The 13984-nt window shown below is 46.6% G+C and overlaps 1 protein-coding gene across 1 annotated transcript in view; it reads right to left on the minus strand.

Annotated features, from left to right (window-relative positions):
• LOC121872479 (nidogen-like) overlaps positions 1–9718 on the minus strand; it is a 116526-nt gene extending 106808 nt beyond the window's left edge. The window contains exons 1-3 of the mRNA XM_042375268.1: positions 8873–9718; positions 2756–2892; positions 575–716 (exon numbers count right to left, since the gene is read on the minus strand). Coding sequence (XP_042231202.1) covers positions 575–716; positions 2756–2892; positions 8873–9088 — 495 coding nt within the window. The 5' untranslated portion in view covers positions 9089–9718. The remainder of the gene's footprint in view (positions 1–574; positions 717–2755; positions 2893–8872) is intronic.
• Positions 9719–13984: the final 4266 nt, after the last annotated feature.

Below are 13984 nucleotides of genomic sequence, written 5' to 3' on the forward strand. Positions count from 1 at the left end.
GAGTAAAGGGGTCGATATTCTTTTGGTAGAGTGTACAGTATCACACAGTACATTGCACAGTACATTTACACAGTTTGCATTTACCGTTCTAGAGCAAATTGAGAAACAAGCAAAAAAGAACCTTAACACAGTTAATTTTACAAGTAAGCAAGTGGAAGATGAATTTCCAATTCTTAGAAACTTGTATTATGAGATGAAAGGCTATTTTATTGCAGTCTGTGATAGATTGTGCCTCATGCAATGAGCTTGAGACTTAAGCCTCAGCAACCTAAACGATAAACTGCTCTTATAAATACTGTACCCTATTAATCCTATATCACTTCCTAAGATGGATTTTATGTTCTCCCAAGACATGAATAATGATTGTAAATCCTGTTGGAGACCAATCCTGGACAAATAATCCTATGATAATTGAGAAAAGGAACTACTACATAGGGTACCTGGGTACCTGAGATTATTTACTAAAATGTTGCCCTAAAATGTAATACTTGATGCACACTCAAACCCAATTCTTATCTCAACACAGTATTCATTTGAGCTGGTGGTGGTATGGGTACACAGCACCGGTACCTACCCTATCTGTCCGCTGGTTGTAACGACCCACGCCATCCCAGGTGACAATGAAGACACCTTTAGGTTGGAAGTCTGCAGCAATGGTGAAGTACTGCTGCAGATCAAACTTGGCACGTGACACTGTGCCTGGGTCTGATGTCTCTCTGGTGGGAAAAAACCAATCAACAACACTAATAGCAGTCCTAGACTCTGTTATATTTCACACAAAGCCTGTTGAACGAGCTTATGGCGCCGTGAACCTCCAAATGGGGACTACCGCTTGCCTCTTAGGTGATCAGAGTAACGTTTTACCAAATCCGGCTTCGAAACACGAGGATCCATATATATTTCATTAGCCCAATAAAGCATGCGGACTTCTACATATAATCAACACCTCAACCCGCCAGGATTCGAACCAGACTCTTGAATCCGAAGCATTTATGGACAGAATAATGTATCAGTGTCTACTGCTTCGGCTTCACAAGTCTGAATCTCGGGGTTCTTGGTTCGTGACAGGATTTTTTTGGGTGACTGTACAGATGAACTATTCTCAAATACGGTACTGATTTAATTGATGGATTCTATGGACCACAATTTAAAGAATTTTTAAAACTGGCTGTAAATGATTGTTTGTTTTTATTTAATAACAATGCTTATAAACAATGTGATGGTGTTGCTATGGGTTCACCCTTAGGTCTCACGTTGGCCAACACTTTCCTCTGTCACCACGAGAAGCTTTGGCTAACCAAATGTCCCCCCCACTTAAAACCTTTGTTCTATCGTCGGTATGTTGATAACACTTTTTTAAATTTTCAGATCACTTGATCACGTCTCTGTTCCTAAATTAGTGAAATTCGAAACATGGCAACATCAAATTTACTTGCGAATTGGAAAAGGACAATATTCTACCAATAAATATTGAATATGTTAAAAAACGGGTTTCAATCATTCCCTTCGACTTGCCCGTCACCTGAACGTCCTTAACTAAGGCTTTTACAATTATAGTCTGCAAGATGGTCTGGTCATGACAGCAAACAACCACAATACAATGTGTGAACTTATATTGGAGGGCGAGAGGTTTTACTACCTCCACGCCCATTGATACCTAATTGAAGTGAAAATAAGCAGATGAAAATTATGACTGCAAACATGACATTTGTTGCTTTCTCACACAGCAGCTTACACCTCCCTCCAACATTCAACTACAAAGTGTTATTTAATGATAATGATCATTTAAAAACTTGTGAATGAAGAAATTTAATGTCACACCTTCAAAATAAACAGTGTACTGTATAGCATTTTGCTGCTGCTTTGAAATATGTAAATGTTATTCTAAATTGTTATGAGGTACATTTAATTTTGAACACACAGTAGGCTATATTGTGTTATAACTCCCATTTTTATGTTGTAGCTAAAATAATATTCATGGCAGTTGTAATGTTGGTATTTCTCCAGTCTTAATCCTTACCAATGTTCTGGATACTCGTAGTCCAAGCAGTTTGTATTTCCAGTTCTCCTCAAAGGAACTGGCCTCAAAATACAAGCTGCATCTTTGGGCATTTTCTGCATTTATAAAGGCTTTCCCTGCACAAGTGAACCCACCTTCTTTTCAGTTCTTCATCCTACAAAAAGCGATGGAAAGTTATATCGTTCCCATTTCTAATTTGTGATAAACACCCCAAAACCAAGCAAGTGCTCGGCATGCTTGTTGTTGTTGTTGTTGAATTTGTGTGGGCACAGGTGACGTCACGAGTTCCGAAAGGTTCAGTTTTCTTTGATGAGTAAGCACTCCTTGCATTCTTTGACCTTGGTCACAACAACACAACATGATGTTACGCTCGGATGCACGCTCATGTAGCAGGGAATATTTAACACTTGCAAATAACTGGCAATCTTTAAATGTACATGGAAATAAAACTTTCTGTCGCAAAAAAACTCATTTTCTATGTTTTTAATGAATTCGATATCAATATTTCAATATTTGGAATGTGAAAAGTTTTTATATTCATCGGAACTGTCATAGGGAGGCAATCCCCTCTCGATGAAATGTTACAACGAACCTGATAGCAAACCCGATCCAACGGGCGTGCCTTCGGGTGAATGACCTCACACAGTGCTGTTCCCGATCGGTCAGAAGAATATGGCCCTATAACACACTCATCACTTGGTGCACACATCCTTTCAATACTAAAGAGGTCCTCACCTGTACCAGATACTTCCTGCCCCCCTGGTGTCGACGTCGGAGTAAAAGGGGGCGATGATGGGGTACTCGGGAGGTAACTGGACATTGAAGAAGTTGGGTATCTCCGTCAGGAAGGAGACAAAGCCATTACCATTGACCTATGGGAGAGACACAAGGCTTTATCACTCATCCTATCTTGTCTGATATCCAAAATGTTTATCTCTGTTAATAATATTATTACTACACAAATGCTGTTGTGCTGTTTTAAACACCGAGTTGATAGTTTACACTTTTGTAACAAACATAAAAGTTCCTATATTATTTGTTATTATCATTGAATTTATATTGTTATGGTAATTTTATCATGGTAATATCTAAGGTTTGTGTTTCTATTTTTTTTTATAATTATAAACATTAAGTTTGTGTTGTTTATATTGTCATGGAATTATTTATTTTTATGAATGCATGTAAACTGTCAATATGTACTTTTGAAAGTAATATAAAGACACTGTGAATACTGTTTGTATGATTAGGAGCTTTGTTATTTGTTATTTTTTTACGGGGATTAGCCCACCTAGGCACAGATCACCAGCTCACATCGGGGTCTAGGGGGCGAAATAAAATTTAGCAAAAAATTTATACAGAAATGGAAAACATAAACAGATCAAGAGTGAGAAACAATATACTGTTTATGTTGTGTTGTCAAAGTAAGAGAAATATTTGAGACCCTGCAATTGTGTGTAAATGAGGCAGAAAATCAGATCAGCAACCTGGGACTTGGTCACAATTTTTGTGATGTCATATACCATTAGACAACACATTATGCTGTTTGATAGCTGCTTACTACATACTGTAGTCTGTAGTTATACACAGTACATGATTTTTTTTTATGTGTACACTCGCCACAAAAAGTTCTCGTGCACACCCATGGGACATTGTTCAGCGTCAGATGCCTACACCAAAAGGTTTGACGACGCTATTCAGGATGTGCCCCGCAAGTACAAGTGCATGGATGACACTCTCCTCTATAACTCCAGTGTGAAGGGGGCATTCTGGCACACCTACGACTTTCTGGAGACCTGCTCTCGCACAGGTATCACACTGAAACCAGAAAAGTTCTTGTTCTGCAGGAGAGAAGCCGAGTTTGTGGGTTTCCTTCTGGGGTGGGACCTCTACCAGCCCACTGCCCAACATCTGTCAGCCATCAAGGACTTCCCCATGCCTGATCAGCCATCAATCACTGACATCAGGTCCTGGCATGGCCTAGTTAACCAGTTGGCTCCCTTTCTTGTCACTGCACCTGTGATGGAGCCTTTCCGTGAGCTCCTCAAGAAGCCAGTGGGCAAGCAGGTGTATTGGGACGACCAGCTGCGGCTCAAGTTTCGCCAGGCCCAGGACACCATCTGTCAGTTGGCCAGGGACGGCTTGGTGTACTACGACAAATCCAGGCCTACGGCAGCTGTCACGGGTTGGAGCAGGGAGGGCATCGGCTTCGTCGTCCTGCAACAATACTGTGCCTGTACCTCGCCAGAGACGCTCTTCTGCTGCAGGGGAGGGTGGCAGTTGGCTTTGTGCGGTAGCCGACATCTGAGCACAGCCGAGGCCGGCTACGCTGGCGGTGGTATGGTGTCTGCGCAAGGCCAGGCTGTTCCTTCTTGGCTGCCCGAACCTCATCCTGGTGATGGACCACCGCCCCTTAGTTGGCTTGCTAGGGGACAGAGCCCTCACAGATGTGGCGAATCCGCGCCTGTTCAGGCTCAAGGAGAAGACCCTGCAGTTCCGGTTCACGGTCAAGTACTTGCCAGGGAAGCGGAACTGTGCAGCTGATGCCCTATTCCGCTTCCCCTCCCTCAGGGCGGCGCCCGACGCGGAGGACATGGACCAAGAGGAGTACCTATGTGCTGCAGTGTGTGCAGTCACAATCGCAGCACTGGATCAGGATGGGTGCATCACTATGGACGAAGACACCATGTGCAAAGCGGCTGCGGACGACCCAGTATACCAGATTCTAGTGTCGAGGGTGCTGGCGGGTGACTGGCGCCCTCACAAGTCACAGGAGGTGGCCTGTCTGCGCCCGTATTCTCGGTGAGGGACAGGTTGGCTGTGGTCAGGGGTTGGGCAACTATACCTTTGACCAGGGCTGCGTGCGCCTTGTCATTCCCGACTCCCTCCACCACTGGCTCGCCGTTAACCTGCACGTGGGGCACCAGGGCCTCGACTCCATGCTCAGGCGGGCCCGGCAGTCTGCCTTTGACCTGGCATGGAGGGTGACCTGCAGTATCATCGGTCCCGGTGTGCTGCTTGAGAGACCCACGTCCCTTCCCAGCCTCCGGAGTCATTGGTCTTGACCCCAGCGCCAGACCTTCCCTTTCAACAAGTGGTGGCCGATTTGTTCCACCTGCAGGGCCACATGTACCTAGCATATGCTGACCGACTCACTTCCCTTATGAGGCCACCTCTGGAAAAATCATCGCCAGTCTGCGGGGTTACTTCACGAGGTGGGGGGGGGGGGCACCTGAGCAGATCTCCACGGATGGAGGTACCAACCTTGCCAGCGGTGAGATGACGGATTTCCTCAAGTCATGGGGGGACTGATGTGGATAGCTGGGGACTAAGATACAACACTTAACAGAGGGGGAAATATGAAATAGTTATTACTTAGGACTCACTGTATTACTGTACAATACCAAAGACATGCATGACATTGTTTTAGTCAACACAAGGGAATAGAGAACTAATCATAATGGTTATTCAGGGGTGCTGGTGGTAGAGTGGTACCGCTCTTGCCTTCGCAAGCGAAATGTCACGGGTTCGATTCCCGGGCCGGTGGAAGTTGTTTGGACACACTTCCTAGCCCCCATTAGTCCCTGTTCACCTAGCAGTAAAGTAGGTACCTGTTGTAAGTCGAAAGTTGCGAATTCGTATTCAGGGACAAGTTGTTGGAGCTTCCAATAACTTGATGACACAAACCATTGACTCTTCAGGCTTCTATGCCCTTAACTCATGAGACATAAAGGCAAGCATTAACTTAGCATGCTTCCCTGTTGGGCGCTGTAAACGCTTCTGCGCTTCACCTTACACAAGGATGTAGGGGAGTGCCCAATACATAAATTAAAAAAAAAAAAAAATGGTTCTTCATTTATTAACGACATTACTCAAATTGAACATTACTCAAAACAATAACCTATCTTCCTACCCAGGGATCACATGAATCACAATACATTTCGTGAAACGGATAAAACCTAAAAGGTACTCACATTAAACCCCGCCATGTGAGAAGACGCCCACACTTCCCTCTCTCCAAAACCCGACTCGCCGTTTTCAAACTATGTCGCCCACAAGGGACATTACCTCTTCATGACGTCACGTCTTACAGGTTTTCTTATTGGTTCAAGGCCTAAGGCATTCACCCTATTGCCTCGAACCCTCAGGAGGGAAACACTCATGACATTGCTACAATTAAATTGCTGTCCTTGTTCATCAGTCACACTCTAGCAATACTGAAAATCTTTTTTCAGTATCCATTTCATATTCTATCCCTGCCCCTGTTTTGAGTTTACCTACAGTAGTCCCATTTTATTTTGTCCATAGTTTTTCTTTTTAATTTTTGAAGTTTTAGCCTCACTAAATTCATTACTGGGACGTGATCTGACCCACAATCTGACCCTGGTTAGATCTTGGTTCTGGTTATTGAATTTCTGAATCTTTCTTGAATTAAATTGTAATTTATTTGATTCCTGACTATGTTGTTTACATTGTCCTGGGTTTAATGATAGACTGATTTTATGATGAGGCGTCTTACTCACAAGAATAGTTCTGTTGTGTGAGAAGCATTGCCATACCTTTATCAGTACTTGACCGCCAGTCAAGTGGATGTTTTTTTCAATAAATACAATAATAAACTAAGGATACATTCTCGAAATCACATAAAAACAACGTTAGATAAGGTATTGTATTTCGAAAGAGCGGTGGCGCCTACTTGCCGAGGTGATCTTTATCACTATCTGCCTGGGACCAAGGTCAATAGAATACTGTATAAGGTCTGCTCATGCATCAAAGAAAACGTAACCTCTCAGAGCTCGTGGCGTCATTTGTACCCACCCCTCTTGGACCTAGATCACATATTATACCGAGACAATTTTAGCTTCAGCGTACATTTTTTTCGACATATCATTTCACATCTTAGCGCATTCAAAGACCTGCAGATTGATTTACCATAAAGACTTCCAATGAATGCAGTTGCAGCCATTTTTTCAGATTTTTGTGGTGTCATACTTTTCCCGATGTTTGAAAAATCCTTGTTGCTCTTTATCATCAACTTATCGGCAGCCGCTTTCCACGTCCCCATAAGAAGCTGACAGTATCGCAACCAATCAAACAGTAGACGGACAGCAAAATGTATTTTTTTGTGTGTTTTTGATAGATTGTCTTACATTAGATGGAAGGGTATACAGTATAGGTAACACTGGCAGCAAGGAGAAATACTTCACTAGCACTGTTGGCAAAATGGTGATGTTCAACGAGACAAAAACATCGGTGTCTGGACTGCTTACAACAATATGGTTGGCTCCATTCTCAGCAACAAATCTTGCATGTACACTTATTCTTGTGTCTCTCTCTTCGCTTTGTTATCTTCACAGGCTTGTCTCCATTTCCACCACTGACATACAGAGTCTGTTTTTTTTAGCCAACATGGAACGTGCATTTTCCATCATATACTTTGTGTAGTATTTTGGTACATTGTCCTTGTTTTGACCTGTGCCGGACTATGTCTCCTGTGGGAGACTGCTAGCTGGAGACTCGGTGCTATGGATAAGTCTCCCTCCCGACCTCGACTAGTAACGAGCATGAATTCGTCCTCCTGTGTGTTCTGTCTGCCTGTCTGTCTCTGGGAAGGAGCTGTCGGACCCTTCCCTGTTATAATAATAATGCTAATGCTTCGTGGAAGGAGCTGCAGGCTCCTTATATTGGAGATCTCCAGCCGGAAGATGTCGTCACTAATCTGGGTGTGTCTAGCCAGGTGACAGTTGTACTGGCTGGAGGGTAGCTTCTTGAGTAACAAAGTCATGTCACTGGGTTAGCTAATGACACGGCGGTGAGTATTCTGGTTCATTGTGACCGTGATATCTCTTGGGCCAGGTCTTACTCTCACTTTAATTATGAAGGGTGGGTTAACTTATGAGGTTGTACACACCTGCACTTTTCGTCACTGCTGTATGTGTTGTTCTTCTCTGGGCTGTAAGCTATGGTCTGATAAACAATCATTACACAGCCGTCTTCACTCTCTCCTGAAGAAAATATGTCAATATTTATAAGAACAAGGGAGACCAGTCAGACTGTGGCAACTACCGTGGGATCTCACTGCTCTCTGAAGCTGGCAAGATTATTGCCGAGTCCTCCTAAACAGACTCCTTCCTGAGGCAGAAAACTTCCTCCCAGAATCTCAATGTGGTTTTAGACCATCATGTGGCACCAATGACATGATCTTTGCTGCCCATCAGATACAGGAAAAGTGCAGAGAACAGCGTCGTAACCTGTACATGGCTTTCATCGACCTAACCAAGGCCTTCGACTCAGTCAACAGGGAAGCCCTCTGAGACCCTCAGCCATTTTGGCTGCCCACCAAAATTCATCGCCATTGTGAGGTAACTCCACAATGGCATGAACGGCAGTGTCCTGCACAACGACACCCAGTCTGAGTTCTTCCCCATCCAAACAGGGGTTAAACAAGGGTGTGTACTGGCACCAACTCTCCTTTCCATTTTCTTGGCAGCCTTCCTTACTCGTGCCAGTGCCAATTTAGCCGGCAGGGTGGACATCGAGTACCGGGTGAAGGAGGTTCTTTTCAACATAAGATGACTCCAAGCAAGAGCAAAGGTGTCGGCAGCTTCCATTACCGAATTTCAGTAGGCAGACCTCACCCTTGTTGCTCAGACTGAACACTACCTACAGGAGATCCTAAACACCTACGCAGATGCGTATGAGCACTTCGGCCTTGAGGTGAATGTACGAGTATATAGGAGTTAGTGACCGGACATGGATATGTGACGGACGGAGACAAATATTATACAGATGTGGATAGGTAAAAGCTTGGTGACTTGAATAGAAGAATGGTGACAAATTATAACATATACTCACAAATATAGAATTGTAGACCTGCCCGAAAAATGTGATGGGCGCCCTCAACTTAATCTCCGGTGAGGATATTTCGTCTGCGTTCAGCAATTGGGTGTCTCCAGCTTCGATTCCAAAATGGTACAGGTAGGATTTCTGAACGGCGTATGAGGGGGACAGCAATCCTAGAACCACCACCAGGAGGCCGAAGGACTTGAGAAGGGGACAGAGACGCCTCATAGTGCTCTCCTGCAGGTGTGTGGAAGAACAAGGTGTAGTGTGTAGGTTGGGGTGGAAACCGTGATTATGGCGTAAATTTTCTCAGCAAGAGACGTCTCATGCTACCTTCACGGTTCTCCCTTTGATCACCAATACTGTTTATCAACCTTGGTGGGTCACTAAGCACACGGGGTCACTGTTACTAGACAACGGTCACTTACAGCTGGTACTTACTGCCGCCACCGTCACTGTATATCTGTTGTCACGCAGGTAAAGTGGTCGATACTCAACCTCAATTACAGACCAGTAATCAAAGACCAGCAAGTGCCAGATTACACTCTTATCTCACACGTTCAACAACAACAAGAAGTTTGTCAACATCTCACCCACAAATGAAGATGTTGAAATTAACTTGTGGGGTAACTGAGAACGTGTTTTGGTGACTGTGGGTTGATTACTATTTACTATATCAGTGACAGAACTGGTGACTGTGGATGATTGAATGAATATTAGTGACTGACTGGATACCGGTGACTAAGTTACTGGGAATTGGTGACTGGGTGACCTGGGTACTACAGACTGTCATTATGAATTACTGGTGACTGGATTCTAGAGACTGTGGATAACTGGGTGGTATGACTGGACTGGTGACTGAGCGGTGATGACTCACTGTTGGAGACTCAGTATTGGAGTGTGAATGAGTGATGGTGAGTAAGTACCGGTAACTGACTGTTGGTGACTGATTACCGGGAACCGGGTGCTGGTGATCTGTGTGATGTGATGAAGAGTCTGACCGAGCCACCTATTTCACTGATAACGTAAGATAAGATGTTCAATTACGTACTCAAACTCTCCCAGACGGTCCACTCACCTCCCACACTCCCAGACGGTCCACTCACCTCTCACACTCCCAGACGGTCCACTCACCTCCCACACTCTCCCAGACGGTCCACTCACCTCACACACTCTCCCAGACGGTCCACTCACCCCCACACTCCCAGACGGTCCACTCTCCCACACTCTCCCAGACGGTCCACTCACCTCCCACACTCTCCCCAGACGGTCCACTCACCTCCCACACTCTCCCCAGACGGTCCTCCCACACTCTCCCAGACGGTCCACTCACCTCCCACCTCCCAGACGGTCCACTCACCTCTCACACTCCCAGAGACGGTCCACTCACCTCACACACTCTCCCAGACGGTCCACTCACCTCACACTCCCAGACGGTCCACTCACCCCACACTCTCCCAGACGGTCCACCACCCCACACACTCTCCCAGACGGTCCACTCTCTCACACACTCCCCAGACGGTCCACTCCACACCCTGTCCCAGACGGTCCACTCCCTCCCACACCTCCCAGACGGTCCACTCCATCTCCCACACAATCCCAGACGGTCCACTCACCACCCACACTCCCAGACGGTCCCTCACCACCCACACTCCCCAGACGGTCCACCCATCTCCCCACAATCCCAGACGGTCCACTCACCACCCACACTCCCCAGACGGTCCACTCATCTCCCACACAATCCCAGACGGTCCACTCACCTCCCCACACCTCCCAGACGGTCCACCACCTCCCCACACTCTCCCAGACGGTCCACTCACCACACACCTCCCCAGACGGTCCACTCACCTCACACACCTCCCAGACGGTCCACTCATCTCCCACACTGTCCCAGACGGTCCACTCCCCCACACCTCCCAGACGTCCACCACCTCACACACTCTCCCAGACGGTCCACTCATCTCCCACACTGTCCCAGACGGTCCACTCACCTCCCACACTCTCCCAGACGGTCCACCACCTCCCCCACACTCTCCCAGACGGTCCACTCATCTCCCACACTCTCCCAGACGGTCCACTCACCCCCCCACACTACACACTCAGATAACTACACCCTCACACAGTCACACAACACACTACACCCTCACATAACACACTACACCCTCACATAACACACTACACCCTCACACAACACACTACACCCTCACACAGTCACATAACACACAACACCCTCACACAACACACTACACCCTCACACACTCAGATAACACACTACACCCTCACACACAACACACTACATCACCCTCACACATTCTGATAACACACTATACAGCCTCTACACACTAGACTGGGTGTGGGCGGGGGGACTGTGTAAGTCATTATTTGAGTGTTGGCAGCCAGGGTACTCTTGCCGGGTGTTAAAGGCATTTACCGAGTATCTGGCAGGTCGCCTACACCTTCTCAGTTGGTATACCGGGTGTGCTACACTCCTTATATACTCACCACATTTATTATCAACACCCGTGACTGATGATGGTGTTGGGAAGCTATGGGTGCAATGAAGAGGGTGTAGTTGTAAACAGGAGGGTGTGGGTGTAGGCAGGAGGGTGGGTGTAGGCAGGAGGGTGTGGGTGTAGGCAGGAGGGTGTGGGTGTAGGCAGGAGGGTGTGGGTGTAGGCAGGAGGGTGTGGGTGTAGGCAGGAGGGTGTGGGTGTAGGCAGGAGGGTGTGGGTGTAGGCAGGAGGGTGTGGGTGTAGGCAGGAGGGTTTACACATACCAACAAGTACACAGGGCAGCAAGGCCAGTTGGGTTGTGTTAGTCAAAGACGTCCGGAATCACTTAACTACGCATACCATCCACAAGTGTACAACACCCACACGTGTACGACACCCACACGTGTACAACACCCACACGTGTACGACACCCACACGTGTACGACACCCACACGTGTACGACACCCACACGTGTACGACACCCACACGTGTACTACACCCACGCGTGTACGACACCCACACGTGTACGACACTCAGATGTACATGCCAGCCACATGCATACGACACCCACACGTGCACGGCAGCAAGATGTGTATGACACCCACACTTACACACCAGCCATACGCGTACGACACCCACACGTGCACGCCACCCCAAGCCTGCACGCCACCTATACCTGCACGCCAGCCCACACCTGCACGTCATCCACACCTACGCATCCATACTTGCACACCACCTCACAACTGCACGCTACCCCACACTTGCACGCCACCCCACACCTGCACGCCATTTACACCTGCACGTCACCCTACACCTGCAAGCCATCCACACCTGCACGCCATCCACACCTGCACGCCATCTACTCCTGTAGGCCATCCCACACAAAGAGACCACCCCATACCAGCACCTCACCCATGGACATGCACGACACCAAAACACGTGCACGACACCAAAACACGTGCACACCAAAACACGTGCACAACACCAACATATTCTCGTCACCTACACACATGCACGACACCTACACACGTGCACGACACCTACACACGTGCACGACACCAACACATGCACGACACCTACACACGTGCACGACACCAACACATGCACGACACCTAAACACGAGTGCACGACACCAACACGTGCACATTTACACATACATGCACTACTCCTACACACGTGCATCGACATCTACAAATACGTGCACGACACCCACACACGTGCGCAACACCTTACATGACCGGGGACACACAACAGTTGACTTTGGGTTCACCCTTAACTCCACTTCAGGATGAGCGCCATCCCCAAGTGTACGACACTAAGCGAACATGCATGGCAAACACATCCGCAAGCTTGACATTCAAACACGTCCCGCACACTTGCACGTTACCTACACGTGCACGCCACTTTTCCTTCGGTGCACAGCTCCAATACGTGTTAGCAACTACACTCGGGTACTGACTACACAAACGTGCCCGTCCACGAAGCACAAACGTTCCCGTTACACATACATACGTGTACGATACTCAGGCACGGCTGTATACACTTGTTTGACACACACACACACACACACACTCGTAAGATATTTTGGAACATCTCGGTAAAACAAAATGGGACTCAATTCCTAGTGATTCGTACGTAAAATTTACCACTAAACTGGACATGAGAAATAACATCTAAGTGTTATAGTTTTACACAACAACTGACGATATTTTGGCCACCAGCTGCGTGCGTGTCATACAGTAGGTTAAGTGAGCTTGTTAACTGTCTAACAGCACCACCAGCAGTACGAGAGGGTGGGAGGGAGGGGGAAACTTAACGTACGAACCATCCCGCCTCAGTATGTCAGCCTTCTTCACAACACTTAAATTAGTGGATGGAATACTATTAAAAAAAATTTCCCTCGAGAAGTCCAAATTCTTCGTAGTTTCAGCAAAAAAAAAAATGTTTGTATCGTTTACTAGACACGTACAATGTCCCAGGGAACTCCCGTTTTTAAACAAAGAATTTTCACAGAATATTTTGGCAACTTGTTAACACTAGGGAGTCGGCAAAACAGTAAGAGCGTCACACCACTGCTAACACCAACACGGCTGGCGTGTCACTTGTGGGGATCGGGAGTAGGGACGACGTTAACACGGCCACCCCCGATCCAACTTGTCTCCACCTCTAAGGGTGTCGCTCTGGCTGCCCTGGCACTCGCCTGTTCTAAAACCAACTCGAAGACATCTCCCGCATCGGTTTTTATTATACTGAAGACCAACACACCCGTAATTCTGTCTTCTTTCCTCGTCATATTAATTAAAAAAAAAACGTATTTATTGAAAAGAATATGCAAAAAGTAAAGATTTTAAATAACCTATTGATATGAATCATAGAATGAGGAAAGCTGTGAACAAGGTAAAGTGTTCTTAGTGTGAATTGTGAGGGAGCCGCGATCCGGTTGTGACCAGTGTCAAGTAGCCAAGTCCATCCACCACAACTAATCTTCTACTACACCCCGACTACCAGCTTAAAACAATTAAGTAATAGATAAATTATCAGCCTAATAGGCAATCATCAAGTAAAAAAATCGTCACACAAAAATTTTTGTCGGTTCATCGGATTCATAATTAATAGAGGCAAACTAAACACA

Source organism: Homarus americanus, unplaced genomic scaffold (assembly GCF_018991925.1).
Source record: "Homarus americanus isolate GMGI-L3 unplaced genomic scaffold, GMGI_Hamer_2.0 scaffold11302, whole genome shotgun sequence".
In the NCBI taxonomy this organism is placed as follows: Eukaryota; Metazoa; Arthropoda; class Malacostraca; order Decapoda; family Nephropidae; genus Homarus; species Homarus americanus.